Source organism: Schistocerca nitens, chromosome 4, assembly GCF_023898315.1.
Source record: "Schistocerca nitens isolate TAMUIC-IGC-003100 chromosome 4, iqSchNite1.1, whole genome shotgun sequence".
Classification (NCBI taxonomy): domain Eukaryota; kingdom Metazoa; phylum Arthropoda; class Insecta; order Orthoptera; family Acrididae; genus Schistocerca; species Schistocerca nitens.
Genome location: NC_064617.1, coordinates 869,377,158 through 869,397,369, shown reverse-complemented (window position 1 = coordinate 869,397,369; position 20,212 = coordinate 869,377,158). Strand labels below are relative to the sequence as shown.

The following is a 20,212-nucleotide window of genomic DNA, read 5'->3' as shown; positions in this document are numbered from 1 at the left end:
CCTTCTTTTATGATTCTTGAACCAAGTGTTAGCTATGATTAAGTTATATGCTCTGTGCAAAATTCTACAAGGCGGCTTCCTCTTTCATTTCTTCCCCCCAATCCATATTCACCTACTACGTTTCCTTCTCTCCCTTTTCCTACTGACGAATTCCAGTCACCCATGACTATTAAATTTTCGTCTCCCTTCACTACCTGAATAATTTCTTTTATCTCGTCATACATTTCATCAATTTCTTCATCATCTGCAGAGCTAGTTGGCATATAAACTTGTACTACTGGGAAAAATTGTGGCTGTAGCTTCCTCTTGCTTTCAGCTGTTCACAGTACCAGCACAACAAGGCCGTTTTGGTAAGTGTTACAAGGCCAGATCAGTCAATCATCCAGACTCTTGCACCTGCAACTACTGAAAAGGCTGCTGCCCCTCTTCAGGAACCACAAGTTTGTCTGGCCTCTCAACAGATATTACTCCATTGTGGTTGCACCTACGGTATGGCTATCTGTATCACTGAGGCACGCAAGCCTCCCCACCAGCGGCAAAGTCCATGGTTCATGGGGGGGCCCCCCCGAGAGGTTAAAATTTGGCTTTGTTACTGTTTTTTTATCCCTCAGAGGTATATGAAGAAAAAAAAAACAGTAACAAAGCCAAATTTTAACCACCGTTTGTAACCTGTTTTACTGAAAAGCTGTGATGACTGACGTCCATTAATTAGAAACCATTTCATCGCCTGTATGCCTCACAGGAGTGTAGTTGGCATGAGGTGGAGGCCTGTTAGTGCAGAGGATGGATCTTGCACTGCACTGACAGCCAGGTTGGTTGGTTTAAACGAGGGGGAAATGGACGAAACTACGAGTTCATCGGTCCCTTGTTCCCAATAAAACAATGCCACAAGTGTGATGAGAATAACATAGAAGAAACATATAACACAAAATGGAAAGAAAGGAAAGGCCACAATAATGAAGGAGAGGCAATGAACACTGTAAGGTACGAAAGAGGACGAGAACAAAAGAGAGATGCAAGAAACAATCAGAAGAGAGTAAAACAATGAAGCAGATTACAGTGGCTCGCCGACCACAAAAATAAAAAGTAAAAGCCAGCCACCCTGCAACACGTTAAAACTTCCACCCTAAAAGTATTAGGGTGGAGGACACAGAGGGACAAAGGACATGCACTAAAACTCAGATTGAATGATAAAACCCACCCTCATGGATGAAATGTAAAACCAAATCAGCCGATGAGGTGTTGTCTGCTAAAATCAATGATAACGAGTCCGGCAACCAAAGATAAAGTCACAGGGCAGCCAAAGAAGGACATGTCAACCTGATGCCGCACCAACACTGAGGTGAATCTTCATGGCGCAGGAGGTAGCCATGGGTCGCCAATGCATTGCCAATGCGGAGCCAGCAGAGAACCACAGAGTCCCTGCGAGACACCCTCATCTAGGACTTCCACACATCATTGTCCCCTTAATGGCTCGCAGTTTGTTGTGCGTACTGAGATATTGCCATTCTATCTCCCAAAGCTGAAAAACCTTGTGGTGTAATAACGAACATAGGTCACTTGCGGGGATGCCCATCTCCGGAAGTGGTTTCCGTGTAGCCTGTTTGGCCAGCCTGTCGGCAAGTTCATTTCCTGGGATTCCGACATGACCAGGGGCCCAGACGAACACCACTGAACGACTGGACCGTTTCAGGGCATAGATGGACTCCTGGATGGACGCTAACAAAGGATGACAAGGGTAACACTGGTCATTAGTTTTCAGGCTACTGAAGGAGTCACTACATAAAAGAAGAGACTCCCCAGGGCATGAACGGAGATATTGAAGTGCACGAGAAACGGTCACCAGTCTGCAGTGAATACACTGCAGCCATCAGGTAAGGAATGCTGTTCAATATGGCCGCTATGCATGTACGCAAAGCTAACGCGACCATCAGCCATCGAGCCATCGGTGTAAACCACTTCATGGCCCCGGAACACATCAAGAATCGAGAGGAAGTGACAGAGAGCCTCTGGGTTAATGGAGTCCTTAGGGCCACGTGAAAGGTCCAGATGAAGCTGCAGCCGAGGCGTACATGAACGAACCGCAAGTAGAGGTGGTAAAGGGAAGGACTCCAGTTCGGAGAGAAGGGACCGCACACGAACCACAATCGTTAGCCCTGACCTGGGCCACCAATGCGGGAGATGGACTGCTGCAGGCGGGAAAAGGAGACGGTAATTCAGATGCTCAGGGGAACTACGAATGTGTGCTGCGTAACTGGCGAGCAGTTGCGCACAGCCAGGCCATCTCTTTGTGCCGGCTGTGATCCTGGGAACAGCAGAAAGTTGATGGCAGCAGTGCCACACACCAGACCCTGATGTCACCTCAGATGGAGAAAGGCTGAAAAAATATGCAAGACAAATCACTGAAGCCCAGAGACTAAATGAAAACATTCAAACAACAGATTTAACTGTCAGACACTTGGGTCAGTTGGTTGTATGACAAATAAGTGAAACCATTCAAACCCAGAGAGCGAATGAAAAACATTCATACATATGATGTGGCTGCAGAGACTCTTTTCATTTGAAATAACTGACTGAATGAAAAAGCACTATACTGATAAAAACAGGTCCTTGTACCATCACTATCCATGTACAGTGAATTTAATTTGTCACTTCTATGGTTATCGAAACGATCTCTCTGTCTCCCCTTGAGGAAACTTTCAGCTATTTATGAGATATCCAGTTGCATACTGAGCTACCTGGCAGACAGGATGAAACAGTTAGCAGTTTGTGGGAGATTCCAATGTAGATTTCTTAAAAGATGAGGACAGGAAAAATAATTTGGAATGATTTATTTGGGTGTTTTGACCTAATTTCAGTAGTCAATTTTCCAATGCACATGCAGCAACAGACTAGGAACCCGACTGATGATATTTTTATAGAGAGTGCTGAGGCTGAAACAATTAATGTGTACTAAATTGTTAATGTACTATCTAATCACAATGTACAATTAATGACAATGCACAATACGGCACCTTACAACCCTGAGGCAGGGTCATACAAAACAGAGAGGCATACAAATGACAGCAGGTAAAACATTTTAAAAGTAAGTTAAAAAAATGGTACGGGATGATGCATATATAGAAAGATATGTTAATGTCAAATTCAATTTATTCTGTAATAAACTTGTGTCCATTTTTGAAAGTTGATTTCTAAAAAGTTATCCAGAAAATCCATTAAAAAACAAGCAAGCATGGATAACTAAGGGAATTAAAATCTTGTCTTAGAGGAAGAGAGAAATTTATATAGATGTCAGACTAAGGTAAGATCAGACATTATTTGTATACTAAAAAAAAATACTGTAATAGTTTAAGGAAAGTCATGAAAATGTTACAAAGCGTGTACATCCTAACATAAATGAATATTGGAGACAGTAAGATTAAAATTATATGGGATTCTGCCAAATGGGAGATGGACAGCCACTCAGTATGTGAGATACCCTAACAATTAAACTAAATGACAATGTCATTACCCTTAAAAGTATAATTTGCAACTTGTGAACTGTCAATCACTTTCTTAATCTAGCCACAGAAATAGAATTAAATGGGTCAGCTGAAGAAGCATAACACTCATTTAACCAATACTTGTCTAATGTTCATCAGTCTGGGATCTGTTCCAGATAGGATTGAAACAGGGAATAGATGTGATTACAAGAATAGCAGCATGTTTCATTCCAGGTTCATTTAGCAAGCCCAGAAGTGTCACGGAGGTGCTCAGTCAACTCCTGCGGCAGATGCTGCAAGAGAGGCACCTGCATCATAGCTTGGTTTACTGTTCACACAGTTCTGAGAGCGTATATTCCTTGAAGAATCTGCCAATATACTGCTTCTTCCTCTGTCTGTCTCACAAAAAGACCACGAAGACAAAATTAGAGAGATCCGAGCACACACAGAGGCTTACTAGCAATCATTCTTTCCATAAATCATTCACAGCTGGAACAGGAAAGGGGGAAAGTGACACAGTTGATACACCAAGTACCCTCTGCACCAAAACATAAGGTGGTTTGCAGATTATAAATGTAGTTGTACATATATTAAAAATGTTATTCCACAAAACTTTAAGCAACTAGAAGTACCAGCAACACCCTTCACTGAAATTAACTCTATATGGTGTTGGAATGCCTAACAGAATTCTGAAAAGCTGTTCTAATTTAATATTAACAAGTAATGCCCTTAATGAGACTTGTAATGCATCAAAGTCACAAGGAATTTTTTCAGAAAATAAAACTACACAACTGTTAGACCAGCTTAGAAGGAAGGTGATAATACAGAATTAAATAATTATCATTCAATTTCCTTACTGACATTATTTTCCAAAGTCTTTGAAAAGTAATTTACTGTCTCATATTTAGGTAGAAACAATTTACTTGGCATAGCACAATTTGTATTCCAGAAGGGTTGCTGGACCGAGAATGCTATTTACATTCCCTCACAAAATATTACTAGGCTTTAATATTAAAATATCATCATTTGGAATCTTTTGTGATCTTGTCAAGGTGTTAGATAATGTAGATCATGTTACACACTTAGATAACCACAAGTTTTATGGAACTTATTGCTTTACTCGCAACTGGTTCCTATCAGTTAAAAAATATAATCCAAAAAGTTGTACTAAATAATTCAAATAATGTTGGAAGTACAGAAAATTTTAGTGACTTGAAAGAAATCACAAAGGGTTCAATTGTGGGTCTACTCCTATTCCTTATATATGTGAATGACCTTCCGTTTACATTCAAACAAGCAGAAACTGTGCATTTTGCAGACAATACTAGGGTTATAGTAAATCTCACTACAGAGAAAGCAACAGATGAGATTTTTAATAATGTTATTCAAAGACTTATTAAGTGTATTTTTTAAATGGTGTAATCTTGCATTAGCTGTTGGCATTTCTCAAGCATCTACAAAACATAATACAACACAGGGAGTAACATTGAAACTGCAATTGTAAAATAAACCGCTAACAGCTTAAACATGATGCCATTACTTAAACACTTCATAGGTGCTGTGGACCCAAATTACAAGACGGTAATTATTAAGTGGTTCTCTTTAAACAAGCTATCCCTAAACTGTGAGAAAAAAACAATATATTCAATTCTGTATGACTGAGCCATACAAACAATTGATGTAGCACATGAACAGAAGTCAGTAAATAGGGCATAATGCTCCAAATTTTTGGGCGTACATACTGATGAAAACTTGAACCAGAAGTATATTATTGATCTGCTCAAACAATAAAGTTCAACTATCTTTGCTCTTTGTAAAACAGCTAGTCTTGGAAACAAATGAATCAAGCTCCAGACATATTTTGCATATTTCCAGTCAGCAATGTCTTATGGAATAATATACTGGGGTGACACACCATACAGAAAGGAAGTACTGATTGCACTAAAACTAACAGTGAAAATAATACAAGGTATTCATCCGCAGTCATCATGTAGGTATTTCCTTGAAGAGTTGCACATTTAAACTACACCGTCACAATACATATATTCTCAAATGAAATTTGTGATAAATAATCTACCACATTTTGAGAAGAACAGTGAGGTAGATACCTACAACACTAGAGGGAAAAATGACCTTTATTAACCATTATTAAAACTGTCAGTGGCAGTTTACTGGCAATGCCATGTTTCGCCCTTGTGAGGCATCTTCAGATTCACCTAAAGGTGTAAAATAAGACTGTGAGGCATAGGTACAATAAAAATGTGGGATGGGTATGAGCCAAAGTTCCAGGCTGTGTAGCCGCCTCAACAACTAAACTTACATAGGGAATAACACAGTAAGCCAACATCTGTTCTTTAAAGGCAGCATATTGTACTAACTGTATTGTACCGAGATCCTCATAAGGGACAGTGCCTTATCGAAGGTACCTTCAGTACTGGGTGGGAGGGTTTGCGTGCTGCAGCTAAGTTGAAGGCTATGCCGGCGGTAGCGTAGCTACTGGCAGTGTCACTCAAGCTGGACATGCCTCAATGGAGGAGTCAGACTAAATATATCCCACTTAGGGAAGGGGGAGTCTCTATAGGAGTGGTGAATCCAACCCTCCTAGGGGAGTAAACCCTGATATGCTACAAGCTCAAGACTCTAAAGTGGAGTCTCGGAAACTGGATAGAAACTCTTTACGACAATTACTGGCAAGGAAGAGGACTTTGAGAGTTGGTACATGGAACGTTCAAAGCCTGACAAACACACTGAAATAGAGAATGAAATTAGTCGACTGAAGGTGGACATAATTATTCTGTCAGAAACATAAAAGAAGGGACAAGGGAATGAGACATTTAGAAATTTCATCCATATTTGGTCTGGAGTTGATAAACAAATAAGTAAAAGCAGGCGTTTCCAATCTACTTAACAAAGCTCTTACATCAAGGACTATGCATTTTTATGCGAAACAATTGTCACTACTACCATCAAGGTAAATTGCATTGAAACAGTTATAATAGGGGTGTAACCAAATGATGATGCGGCACAGCAAACCAAAGACCATTTCTACCAGAAATTAGATGATCTACTCAACCAAGTCAAAAAGCACAAGAAGTAATAATGGCAGGAGATTTTAATGCAAGCGTTGGCTCAAAAGTAAATGATGCAGTAGTAGGAAGATGTGGAGGAAACGTCATTAATAGTTCTGGAGAAAATCTTGTAGAATTCTGTAACCAATATGACTTGAAAATTCTGAACACACACTATTCATATAAAGATATCCACAGATATACATGGGAGAGGTCATCATTACAGCAGAAATCAGTAATTGATTACATCATTACCATGCAATGGCCAAAAATGGTAGTTCAAGACTGTAGAGGCATGTGGGGAGCCAACTGTTGGTCTGATCACTACTCAGTTTTAGCAAAGTTGATAAACCCATTTAGGAGAAAACCATCAACAACTGGACAAGTGGCAGACCACAGAAATCATGAGAAATTAGAGCAGGCAAAGTAGAAGCTCTTTCTCCTGAAGCAGTTCAGCATAAAGTATTTATTTCAACGTAGATTAGAAATAGCGATCCCAGAAAATGAAATTGTTTAAGTAGAATATGAAAATATTAAAAAAGCACTTACAAAAATTTCTCTAGAGGTATTAGGGACTGAGAGTAAGAGTCTAGCTAAACAGGATCCTCCGTGGATGTCTGATGACCTGAAGATGTTGATTAAGAAAAAGAAAGATCTCTACAAAAAATGGTTATCAACTAAATCACTACAGTACACGCAAAACTACCAGACAACAAATTATGAATTAAGAAACAGAATTAAATTAGAAAAGAACAAGATGTGGGAACAGAAATGTATCTAATAGGTGGATCAGAAACAACAGAAGTGTGGAGGACAATTATTTACTAGTATGAAGAAAAAACAAGTAAACAAAGCAGTAGACAACCTAATTCCCTTAAAGAAATGGAAAAAGCATTACGCAGACCTTTCGATTGAAGATAGGCCATATTACACGCAAGGGAATGAAGAGAAGATGGAAGTAACAGATCGAAATATAAATATTACAATAGAGGAAGTTGAATTTTGCTTAATTAAAATGAAGAAGGGCCAATCACCTGGTCCAGGAAACATTCCTGTTGAATTATTGAAGGCTGGAGGAAGATATTTGAAGAACGAATAACCTGCCTAAGGAACAACTGTTGTAAAAGGACTGAAATCCCGTCAGAATGGAAAAGTCATATATGGTTTCTATTTTCAAGAAAGGGAATAGAAAAGACACAAACTGCTATAGAGGCATTAGTGTCAACTGTACAATGAGCCACTTATTTGGCAAGATAATGTTTGAAAAAATTAGACAAAATGTTGGCCAGCATATTGGGGAAGACCAGAGCGGGTTTAAGCAGAACAGAGCATGTACAGATAACCTATTTATTTTACAACAACTACGGAGAATTTTATAGCAGTAGGGAAGGAGCTACACATTGCTTTTGTAGATTTAGCAAAAGCTTACAATACAGTCCCTAGATCCAAGCTGCAGGAAGCTATGAAAGATATAGGTATGGATGATCACCTTTTACAAATTGTTATTGAAATGTACAGAGATAATGTGGTACAGATCAAATGCAGTTCAAAGTTATCAGAACCTATTAATGTCACTACAGGTTTGCAACACATTTGCAATAATATGTTACCCATCTTGTTCAATTTAAGTGGCACTCCGAAACTGGAAGAACAGCTGTTATTAAAAAAATAAGGAACATGCAAATAATGTCATGAAACACTAATGCCGGCAACACACCTAAGGCTATATGGAATGTAGTGAAACGAGAGACAGGACAACCAACCTCAGAAAAGGAACTGAAGGAAAGAAGAGTGGGTTTAGCATCCCGTCGACACTGAGATCGTTAAAGATGGAGCACAAGGTCAGATTGTGTCAAGAATATGGAAGGAAATCAATCATGCCCTTTCGGAAGAACCATACCGGCTTGCCTAGAGCCATTTAGAGAAATCACAGAAAACCTAAATCTGGATGACCAAATGAGGATTTGAACTGTCATCCTCCCGAATGCGAGTCCAAGTGCTAACCACTGTGCCAACTCACTCGGTTCACTATTGAACTGAATAATGAGTCACAGGTAGCAAATATATTTAACTAGTGAACTTGGCAAAGTTTTGCAACTGATAAATATGTATCTGCTTAGAATATATGTTGCAATTTCATTCTGCCCATTTTGTCTGGCCATCTCTCTCCTCCTTCCCCCTCTTTATGTTCATTTCCTCCCACCCCCTCTCTGTCCATCGCTTCCACCCTCTCTCCGACTTTGAGCCCTGTTTACTGTTGTTACAAACGGAACTTTGATTGGAAATTGAAGTCGCTTAAAAAGAACGGGAAAATTGTTGGTTTCATTGGTATTCAAGATATGAGACAGACCTCCCCAGCTGCTGGATCCCTACAGATAACAGTTTCAATGCGAGAGTTTTGCATAGTTTTGCAAACATGTAGGATTATATTTTGGATGATTCAGATTCTGTATATTCTAATCATAAGTCAACAAGCCATAAAAACTACTTTCACATCCTTTTAAGACTCTGTCCATTCCGTTCAACTGCTCTTCCAGGTCCTTTGCTGTCTCTGACAGAATTACAATGTCATCTGAAAACCTCAAAGTTTTTACTTCTACTCCATGGATTTTAATTCCTACTCCATATTTTTCTTTTGTTTCCTTTACTGTCTGCTCAATATACAGATTGAATAACACTGGGGATAAGCTACAACCCTGTCTCCCTCCCTTCTCAACCACTGCTTCTCTTTCATGCCCCTCGACTCTGGTTTCTATACCAATTATAAATCTCCTTTCGCTCCCTGTATTTTGCACCTGCCACCTTCAGAATTTGAAAGAGTATTTCAGTCAACATTGTCAGAAGATTTTTCTAAGTATACAAATGCTAGAAATGTAGTTTTGCCTTTCCTTAACCTATCTTCCAAAATAAGTTGTAGGTTCAGTGTTGCCTCGCATGTTCCAACATTTCTACGGAATCCAAACCGATCTTCCCCGAGATCAACTTCTATCAGTTTGTCTTCTCTCGGGGCCTTGTTTCGTCTTATGTCTTTCAGTGCTCTGTTAAATTCTTCTCGCAGTATCATATCTCCCATTCCATCTTTATCTACATCCTCTTCCATTTTCATAATATTGCCCTCAAGTACATTGCCCTTGTATAAACCTTCTACAGACTCCTTCCACCTTTCTACTTTCCCTTCTTTGTGCAAAACTGGTTTCCCATCTGAGCTCTTGATATTCAAACAAGTGCTCTCTTTTCTCCAAAGGTCTCTTTAATCTTCCATTAGGCAGTATCTAGCTTACCCCCTGGTGATATATGCCTCTACATCCTTACATTTGTCCTCTAGCCATCCATGCTTAGCCTTTTTGCACTTCCTGTCGATCTCATTTTTGAGACGTTTGTATTCCTTTTCACCTCCTTCATTTACTGCATTTTTGTATATTCTCCTTTCATCAATTAAATTCAGTATCTCTTCTGTTACCCAAGGATTTCTACTAGCCCTCTTCTTTTTACCCACTTGATCCTTTGCTGCCTTCACTATTTCATCTCTCAAAGCTACCCATTCTTCTTTTTCTGCATTTCTTTCCTCTATTCTTGTCAACTGTTCCAATGTTCTCTCTCAAACTCTTTATGACCTCTGGTTCTTTCAGTTTATCCAAGTGCTATCACCTTCAATTCCTACCTAAACATATTAAAAAATATATAGCCTAGTTCCGTCCAAATATTTATTAGAGTAATGTGTAGATATCTGGAGCAAACTGGACAAGAATTTTTAGAGACTTTTGGTAACAAATTTAAATGACAACTTGTCTTTAAACAGTAGCATAGATAATCATTTCTTAAACATAGTAGGAAGTGTAGGAGCAAACGGTTCAAGAGAAAAATCACAGCAGTATGTTGAAATAAATTCAATCACATGAATGTTTCAACAACTTCTCCTTCTGAAATTAAGAAAATTATATATTCTCTCAAAAATAAAATCTCATCTGGTTTTGATGCTGTTACCACTACAATACTCAAGATTTATTCCCATGTAATAAGCCCTGTCTTGTGTGAAATATGTAATGCATCACCAACTTAAGGAATTTTGCCTGAGAGACTGAAATATGCTGTTGTCAAACACCTCTTTAAGAAAGGCAATACGAGAGATGTCAGAAACTACCAGCCTCTCTCTGATGGCATTTTCCAAAATTTTTGAGGTGGTGATATATATTCTAGAATAGCATCTTACTTGAGCTACAATAGTACCCTCAGCAAATCACAGTTTGGATTTCATAAAAGTTTCTCTACTGAGAATGCTGTTTAAATGTTCACTCACCAAATTTTACAAAGATTAAATAACAAAATAGTGCCAGTTTGTATTTTCTGCAGCGTACCAAAGCCATTTGACTGTATGAATCACAATATTGTCCTAGACAAACTGAGGTTTCATAGAATTGATGGTATATTCAACTAATGGATAAAGTCATATCTAAACAAAAGAATGCAGAAAATGGTTCTTTGAAGTTGCTCGTCCCCACTGAAGGCCAGCTACACACTTCCATCAACATCAAACCTAATAACAAACAACAGTACTTACATTTTGAAACAAGAAACAACTCCTGAGCACACCACTTGTCACCCGGTATTATCCTGATCTTGAATGTATTGATCAGCTATTACGACAAGGCCATGACTTTCTAAAATCATGCCCTGAAATGAGATCCATTCTGTTTGAGATTTTAAACCCTACCCCTAGAATTGCTTTTCATCACCCTCCCAATCTTCACAATATCCTTGCCAGACCCTATGCTCCTTCTGCACCCATCTCCCTACCCTATGGCTCCTACCCCTGTGACCAGTCTGCTGCAAGACTTGCCTATGAACCCTTCTACCACAACCCATTCCAGTCCTGTAACTGGCAATACATATACTATCAAAGAGAGAGCCACGTGTGAAGTGACACGTCATATACCAGCTGTTGTGTTAACTCTGCTGGGCCTTTTACATCGGCATGACTAACACCCAGCTATCAGTCAGGATGAATGGGCATACGCAGAGGGGGGTGTACAGGGCAACACACAATATCCTGTTGTGGAGCATACTGTATGACATGACAGTCATGACCCCGGTGCCTGTTTCACCACACATGTCATCTGGATTCCTTCCCCACACACCAGTTTCTCAGAACTTCGCACGTGGTAACTAGTGCTGCAACATGTCCTTGGTTCTCATCACCCACCAAGCTTTAATTTATGTTAATTCATTCCATCTGAGTATTTCTTCATAGTAACTACCCCTTTCTTCCCTCCAATTAAGTTTTAAATATCTTTCATGTTCTGACTTGTCTATTTTTCGCCGTCCCCCCTCCCATCTCTCTTGCAAACAATGCACTTAGCTTTTCACTCTTATTAACTCTTACACAATGTTTTAGTAGTAATCTCTGTGTTGCATACTATCCTGTCTTCCACTTTAAGCTCTCGGGTTTACAAATCTCGTCCGGTGCAGTCCAACAATCAGTCTTTCCTTCTCATCTCGTCCAGTAAGTCTCCTCTTAACCGGGGTTTTGGGTTACTTTTCTGAACTGTACCCCTTTCGCTAAACCTCTCCAGTCCATTTCCTTCAACCCTCTTCCTTCCCTTCGACTCTTCAGCCAGAAGATGCCACTGGCTCCGAAAGCTTGTAAAAATTAAATCCTTTTGTGTATGTGCTCCCCTGCCACAGCTTGATGAGCAGATTTTTTTTTTTTCCCTATACATTTATATTATATTATCGAAACTTGTACTTAGTAATCCAACCAGTGTTGTCCCACAACAAGAAGCGTTAGTTCATTTTTCTGATGACGCTAGTATTGTAATCAATCCAAGCATACGTACAGTAACAGAAAAAATTGTAAACAGTGTTGTTGAAAGTACCGATGACTATTTCTGAGAGTCGTCTCAATCTAAACTTTAAAAAGGCACAACATATTCCATTCTGCGCATCTAGAGGCACTACATCAATGGTAAGTGTAACACATGGTGAGGGGGGAAAACTTCAAACTTTTCATGCGTCCATGTTGATGACAATTTAGATTGGAAACAGCACATTTTGGAATTCCTGAAACTACTAAGTTCAGCAATATTTGCACTTGGAATCATTGCAAATCTCAGAAAGAGGCAAATCAGTTTAGTTGACATGTGTTGCATGTTTTCATTCAATAACGTCATATGGAATAATGTTCTGGGGCAACTCATCTTTAAGAAACAAAGTCTTTACTGCTCAAAAATGTGGTATAATAATAATATGTACTGCTCACCCATGATTATCTTGTAGACGTCAGTTTAAGGAGGTGACATCTTGAGTTGCAGACAAGCATAACAAAAAGACTGTTACACATCTGCCTTTCAGGCAACGTCTTCTTCAGAAAAGGACACACACACACACACACACACACACACACACACACACAAACCCGCGCACGCTGTCTCCAGCAGCTCATTCAGGTTTGTGAGGTTCTTGTAATTTTGTACTGTGATGCAGCACCATCACTGAAGTACACATATTTTTTAATTCTGACAAAATGTATGAGGAAAACAAGCTGCACTGTGGTACTGTGCTGCACGTTTTCAGGTATACAGCACAGACTCTTTGATCTTACAGAATTGTTAAATTTGTAATATAGTGTACAAAGTCTGTTCAAAACAATTCTGAAACATTTGTAACTTTGCGCCAATGGTGTGTTGGAGCAAAATGGGGTTGCATCCCTGCAAACATCTGCGATTACGGTGTAACTGCCAAATATTTCATTGTTGTATGTCTGTTAGTTATTGTTCTGTGCAGTATTGAGTAGAACGTTGAACCTCACAGTCTGCAAATTTTGAGATGGCAGAGCTAGAGAAACAATGCGTCTGCATTAAAATTTGCGTGAAACTCAAGAAAAGCTTTACAGAGAAAAACCAAATGGTGCAGGAAGCTTACGGTGATGCCTGCTTGAGCTGTACTCGATGTTACGAATGGTTCACATGGTTTAACAATGGCCAGGGGGAAATTAAAGATGACTGACGATGTACGCGTTCTTTGATGTCTACCAATGATGCTCATGTTAGGAACGTTAACAAAATTGTGTGTGCCAATCGAAGACTGTTTGTCAGAGAGTGCAGAAGAATGTAACATATCAATTGGATAATGTAATGAAATCCTGACACAGTATCTTGGAATACGTGTTACCGCCACATTTGTCCCATAGCTCATGAGTCAAGACCAGTAAGACCTTCGCCCGCAATCTGTAAAATGCTTTTGGATCATGCAAATGAGAATAAGATGTTCCTTTAGACAATCATAACTGGTGATGAGACGTGGGTCTATGGTTATGATGTTGAGGTGCTGAAAGGACAAAGATTTGCAATGATAGACAAGATAAAAGAAAATTCGTAGACAGCACTTTGTGTGATCCAACAAAAAAAAGTGTGTGTTACTCGTAAATTATTTGTTAATGTGCGTGTCAAATTTCATGATGTTTATCCAGTGGGAATAAAACATAAATAAAATAAAAAAAATTAAATTTTGTTTTACTCATAAGCTCAGCATCTTTGTACAGTCTGCATGGGGCTTTGTACTTGCTACTAGGATATAATATGCCAAAAACCGAAGAAGGATGTCAAATCATTATTTTCATTTAGTGATAATTTATTACATTATTAGAGCTATATGCTTAAATTTAAATTCACATTTGGCTATTCCGCATTAACTGTGAAGACATTTCAACATACACCATAACAAAACGCACTCAAAAAAGATTACGAATAATTTACTTAATTATATCTTCATTCTACAGACACATTAATATTAATCAACACTATTAATTAAACAATGATGTCATAGGCACAAACAACAAGTCCTGTAATCTGTTCAAAATCATGCAGGATCTGGAACCACTTGAATTTTACGAACATCAAAATCCTTAAAATCAGAAACATAATACTAATGGATCACTGTGGCTTTATAAAAACTTTCGCCAAGCTTGTTTTTCATACAGCGTTCATCATTTGATCATTTGTTACCTACAAGAGAGTGATGGCAAAATGCTTTACCCCACTCAAATAATTGGAATGAAGTTAATGTTTCACTTCCACGACTAACTAATATCAATGCTAAGAAAACCACTTTGACGATTATTTTGTGTACGACATTCCACTTTGTGACTGTGCTTGGTACTTGTCACATTCCCACATGTGCCTTTCAACATTTTATTACTAAAAATTTTAAATAGTGACACTAGCACTCTACTGCTACTTCATCCCTGAGCACACGTGCTTAAAATAGTTATACATGCACAAAGCAACCTGGTCCTCAACAATATGTCTCTACTGAAGTGAATTACTGTCAATAGAAGCGACTGTGTGTGTGTGTGTGTGTGTGTGTGTGTGTGTGTGTGTGTTTTAAGCCCCTCGGTGATAATATCATCACCAACAAAAGTTATTCTGGATTTCAGATGGGGTTATCACAAGATGCAATATTAGTATTTTCTACTAACATTTTTTAGTCCATTAATAAAAAGTTGAAAATGGGTGGAATATTTTGTGATCTATCAAAACCATCTGACTGTTCTAGTCACCTACAATAGTTTTACACAAACCTACATATCTAGGTACAACTGGCGCAGCAGAGAAGTGGCTTGATTCTTATCTTTCAAATAGAAAACGAAAAGTTGTACTGGATAGTTCAGAAGGTGTCTCAGCATCATTGGAATGGGGTGCCATCACACTTGGGAGTTCCCGAGGGCTCTATTCTGGCCCCGTTGCATTGTATTATTTTTATTAATGTTCGTTCTCTGTATAGATAACTGTAAATTCACAATCTATGCTGATGACACTAGATTAATTATTGATAATTCAATAGATAAATTTGAGGCATTAGCTAATAAGATTCTTAGAGATACTGTGAATTAGTTCAGCATAAACAGTCTTCTTGTTAATAACAGTTAAACTTCATTCAGTTTCACACATTCTTTGAAGACGACAAAACAGGAGGAAAAGTAGGTGACATACAGATAGCTATGGTGGACAGTTCAAAATACATGGGCTTACATACTGACAGCAGACCACAGGCTGAGTCTGAGCAAAAGACTGAAATCCGCAACTTATGCTTTATGCATTGTCTGCTCTCACAAAAAATATGGGAACCATTAAATCAGCTTATTATGGTTATTTTCATGTCATTATGGCATATGGAATCACATTCTGGAGAAATCTACCACCCAGTGGCATAGCAAGGTGGGTGGTGGTGGGGCATCGTGTCCCAGGCGCCACTTACAGAACGATACCAAATGGTCTCCAAGACAAACAAGATTTTCCAGAAACTATATCATTATCATCAGAGTAAACTATGTATTATATAAGGGGCGTTCAAACAGAAATAAGCCGAAGACATAAATACAGAAACCAGTACCTGTTCATTAGAAGTATTGATGCTGGCTGTTGAGACACTTGTCCCACTGTGACACATGGCAGTGAATGGCTGTCTCATAAAATTCGTTTGGCTGCGATGTTAACCAGGTTCTTTTTGAATGCCCCTTATATTACTATATGGATTTCTGGAGGAGGGGGAGCTAATAAAGGGCTCTGCTGCAGGCACCAATGTGTGTGTCGGGCGGGGGTTGAGGGTGCCAATAAAGTATCGTGCCCGGGGCACCAGTTATGTTCACTATGCAACTGCAGCCACTTGCGAGAAAAGTGCCTTAAGAATTACAAGCAGACGGCCCACTACAGTCACATGCGGAAATCTTTTCAAGGAACTTTAAATCTTCACATCCACTGCACAATACATATTCTCCCTGATGTGTTTCATAAGTTAAAACCAGCACATTTTCAAAACTAACAGTGTGTATCACAGTGGAGTCCATTTCAGTGGCTGAGTGATTTTTAATGCCCTCCCATCACAAATTGTTTCACAGATGATGAGCTCTTATTTACCAGAATGAATAGTACCCATGTACCTGTAAGTCTCACACACATTACCAGATCTGTATTTGATCCTGTCTATATTTGTTATCATAAAAGATATTTATTTTTCTATATTTTCTGTAATTTTTATTTTTCTGTAATGTTTATTTACCTTCAAAATTTACTTTTTTGTAACAGAACCTAAGCTTAAAGTATCTAAGATGTAACTTATCAGCACTATTTACATTACATCATAACAAATTTGTAAATCTGACATGTTCCATATTCTGCGATATATTCACAATGTGGATCTCTGGAACATGAAATAAATAAGTTTTTACGCATTCAAGGTCAAAAGTCAAGGTCAGTGTGACTACTTGTGAAAATTCTTAGAAACGTGTCATGCTGTATACCAATGTAAAGCACTATTCATTAGCTTTTCCATGATGTTAAGTTTTATTGCTGTGGAATAGAACCAGGATTATAGTAATTTATGATGAGACAGATGCATGTAAATTTTACACAAGTTCCAAACTTCATACTTAGCTAGCCTGCAACTTTCTTCACAGTTGTCATATACCTCTGCAAATTGGCAATTTTCCAGCTCTTATTTTGCTCACTGGATACACCAAATTTTAAAACTAATATGAAATTTTCAGGTTGAATATCTTACCTTTCTGGTACCAATAAACCTTTGACTTAATTTCCAACTGTTAAGAGAATACAATAATTAAACTCTTATTACTGTATGTAATACCAATGTATTGGAGCACTAAAAATTGCATCCTCGTACACAAAGCAATGTAATAAGTTGAGTGCCCCATTCTGCCCTGTATAGCTTTTGCCTATCTGATGACATGATTCAGAAGTTTCTATCTGCAGTTACATTAGTTATAATTTGGCTCTGACTATCTGTAGGCTATTATATCATGATAAAGCTCCTACTTCTTTTCCAAGATATTTTAATGCTATCAGATATCCAAACAGTTTGCTAATTGGCAATGTTTTTCTATTTACGATTTATTTAAATGGAGAAGGGCCAATTTATTATACCTATCAACAATATGTCTAAATTATACTCTTCTTGACATACAGTGGAGATTCTGAGTCGCAAATAGGCACAACAAAAAGCCTGTCACAAATTAGGTTTTCACCAGTATGGCCTTCGTCAAAAACAGAACACTGAAGCTTCAGTTGCCAGAGACTGCAGAGAGAGAGAGAGAGAGAGAGAGAGAGAGAGAGAGAGAGAGAGAGAGAGAGAGAGAGAGAGTGTGTGTGTGTGTGTGTGTGTGTGTGTCGTAGTCTATTTTTGACGAATGCCCGAAAGCTAATTTGTGACAGTCTTTTTGTTGTGCCTATCTGCAACTCAGCATCTCTTCTATGTAATGTGTAGCAGCTTTCCGTTTCATAATACTGTTACGTTTCCTCTTCCTCCTGGATCTTCCATTGTTTGATTATACTCTTCTTGGTGTTCTCTTCAAGACCGGTATTATACATTTCCATGGCAAGTGCATCCCCAACTCCAAATCTTTTGATTAGTAGCTTGGTGTACACCTCAGCATTTACTCAGTTTAGCATTAATATTTTTGCATCATGATCCAATGGCCCACTTAGAAATTTTTCATATAGTATGTTCATCTGCTAGAGGTCAATCAATGAAGGTCATATCTACAACTCTTCTACTGTTCTCCTATACTTCTGTACAGTTACGCATAAATTAAGTTTGAGTATAGGTTTTAACTGTGCTTTGACTTGGTGTATACTGACCGTTTAGTGAGCAAATAACTCAGCAAAAAAAAATAAAGATATATTTCTTGCTGTGTGTAGATAAAGCTTTATCCACCCAACGGAAAGGCTCACTGCATGGAATGGAGTGGTGCAAGTTGAACAAGTTCCACCCTCTTCACACAGTGCATAGAGAACACAAAAGCTTTCAGTCTCACACCAAAAAGAAAGACTGGACGTGTTTCACTAAATATTGTCACTGTTCTTCTCCAATGATTTTCAAAGAGGGTGGGCCAGAAATTACTTTATCATTCAGTTCAAAACAAGTATATGAACAAATCAATACTGTAGTACTACATTCACTATGGAAAGAATACTACAGGGCATCACAGTGTTTCAATACATAACTAACGTTGGTAGCAGCTGGACACAAAGCGCTGGTGGCTCACACTCTTCTGATTGCAACCAAATCAGAATCACAGAGGGCAGCAATCAACAAAATCTGAACAAATAGCACTATTACTGGATAAAAACAAAGGATGTGATGAATTCGATGTTTTAGAGTATGTAGAATTGGCCACAGCACGGTAAAAAGAGTTAAGTTATGTGAATAAATTGGCATGCATACAAACTTGCCAATGTATGTAGGTACTGGAGAAATATATTTCATGTCTGAGAATGTGATATTCATAAATAGCCCTCAAAAATCGCTTATTGTATTTTCTTATTCAAACTGTTGTTTTGGCTTCTGTCAACATTAGATCAAAACTTCTAACTTTTCATACAACATTCAGTGGAAATACCAATCCCACATAGCTATAGGTATTACTGATGCTGCCTCTCAACGTCTATTTACAAGTTCTAAGGTCTGATCTGGTGACAGCAGTATCTGAAAGACTTTATTCACAAAATAACTTCATTATGTTTAACCAATTTGATATTTAACTCAAATTAACCTACAGCTTTCAAAATTTTAATACATTAACCAAATCGAAGCTTTTGTGACAGACTGAACTGTAGCATAGCACGAGGTCCAGGATATGTTCAAAGACGGCAATCTCGTAGTCAGTTATGAATCCAACAAATGCCAATGCCAAATAAAGTTTGTGGTAACAAATGGACCGATAGCGAAGCCTGAAGTTCACGTCTGCGCCATATTGAATAATGCAAGGGGTTCCAAGACGTAACTTTTACCCCATATTGCACTTAACTATTCGAATATCACTGTATAAAAGAGCTATAAACTAAATTTTGTCATCCAAAAACAACATTACAGTGCAGTAGAACTATAGTAAAAATCATTTTCAGATGTAGACTGTGCATTTAGGCGACAGATCGAATCCAAATGCACAGCACATTTAGGACTATTTGTTACTACTGTACATAAAGATACTATAACAATAATAATCATAGCAATGCTTTGCCAAAAAATAGTTGTGCCTCGGGCTCAAGTAACAAATGCCACCCGATTGTATCATGGGCGTTGCGCTCTCTCTCAAACAAAAATAAACAAACCAGCAAGCTATGTACTGTATGATACCGATGTGGTTTTCTCACCTAATTTCCGATTTGTCGAACAATTGAAGTTTCTCCATTTGTTCAAGTTCTTTAATCATTTCCTCCGCACGAAACTCCACATATTCAGCCATTGTAAATGATTAATTTTGTGTCTTTTGCCTCAAAATATAAAGAGCGCTGAATTGCGTCTACTACAACAACCGCTCAGCTAGATAAGTCCTTCGACTTATACCCAATTCACTGCACCGACACTGTCACAATACCGATCAATCAAGCACCAGAGATGACACCGACAACGACACAGTAGCCACAGCCACCGTTTTCGAGATCCCGTATCAGGAAGGCAGTGGCGCAGCAGTTCAGTAAACAGCCGCGTCTCCCTCGGCAACGAATATTTGCGCCATATGCCTCAGATCAATGACATAGCGTCGATTTCTGCGACGTGGTAGGAACGCTTAATCTCGCTGCAACCACCCCCCCCCCCTGTTTTCGTAATTAAGAAAAAATAGTGAAGACCTCTGACAAACTGTTGCGCACT

The 20,212-nt window shown here is 38.6% G+C and overlaps 1 protein-coding gene across 1 annotated transcript in view; it reads right to left on the bottom strand.

The window, feature by feature from the left end:
• The window catches only part of LOC126253348 (U3 small nucleolar RNA-associated protein 6 homolog), a 130,004-nt gene extending 110,014 nt beyond the window's left edge, over window positions 1-19,990 (bottom strand). Inside the window, exon 1 of the mRNA XM_049954618.1 lies at window positions 19,714-19,990. Within this exon, the coding sequence (XP_049810575.1) occupies window positions 19,714-19,805 (92 nt within the window). The 5' untranslated portion in view covers window positions 19,806-19,990. The remainder of the gene's footprint in view (window positions 1-19,713) is intronic.
• Between the last annotated feature and the right edge of the window lie 222 nt (window positions 19,991-20,212).